We start from the raw sequence: 833 nt of genomic DNA on the forward strand, positions 1-833 counted from the left end.
GGAACAAAGTGAGTATTTTGACACAGTTGATATATCATAATTCTTTTCCTCTGAGATTTTTAGGGTTCTGATATTCTAGGTTGTGAACTTTGGTATCTATAATATATTTCTGTATTAACCAAAAAACAATTATGTGATGGAACTTTTGTTTTTATTATCAAAAAGTAAATCAATAAAACTGGCATTCCCCAAAGGTCTCATGCCCTCATCCCTTCCCTTTAGAAATTTCAAGCTGCTCTCCTTTGGCGATGAAGCAGAAGAGGAGGAGGAAGAGGTCCTAGCAGCAACTAAAAACTTCACCACCAAAGGCAACTCAGCCCATGACATCGCCATGGATCCTACGCTCTCTGCCAGCACGGGAACCAGCAAAGGCAGTGCTAATAGCGAAATGTTGGACAAGTAAGGATATTTCAGGGGGTGTAGGGGAGTTTTATTGAATGTATAGTTCAGTAGTGTAAAACTCTAAAACCTTTGAGGGCCAATTTTCATTGCAATTATTATCTTAGCCATCAAAAGGCCATTCCTGGCTTCCCAGGATTATGTTATTAATAGATGTTTGATTTTACATATCCTGTATGTAAATTCATTTTTCACACAAGGCTTTGAATGATGATACAAAGGCTGTTTGAATGTGTATTAGTTACAGTTAATTGTACAGTTTTATTAATGATTTCAATCATATACATGTGGAACAAAAACTACCATACAATTGTGTTTTTATTTTTATTTTCCATTAACTGCACTGCATTATTTTTTATATCACATGCTAATACTTGGCCTAAGACCTTGAGTTTGATGATAATGATATTGATGTTGACAAATATCAGTAGTGG

At 35.3% G+C, this 833-nt stretch overlaps 1 protein-coding gene across 1 annotated transcript in view; it reads left to right on the forward strand.

Annotated features, from left to right (window-relative positions):
- LOC119587992 (spliceosome-associated protein CWC27 homolog) overlaps positions 1–833 on the forward strand; it is a 10,226-nt gene that overhangs the window by 3,952 nt on the left and 5,441 nt on the right. The window contains exon 5 of the mRNA XM_037936713.1: positions 160–399. Within this exon, the coding sequence (XP_037792641.1) occupies positions 160–399 (240 nt within the window). The remainder of the gene's footprint in view (positions 1–159; positions 400–833) is intronic.

Source organism: Penaeus monodon, chromosome 23 (genome assembly GCF_015228065.2).
Source record: "Penaeus monodon isolate SGIC_2016 chromosome 23, NSTDA_Pmon_1, whole genome shotgun sequence".
NCBI lineage: Eukaryota > Metazoa > Arthropoda > Malacostraca > Decapoda > Penaeidae > Penaeus > Penaeus monodon.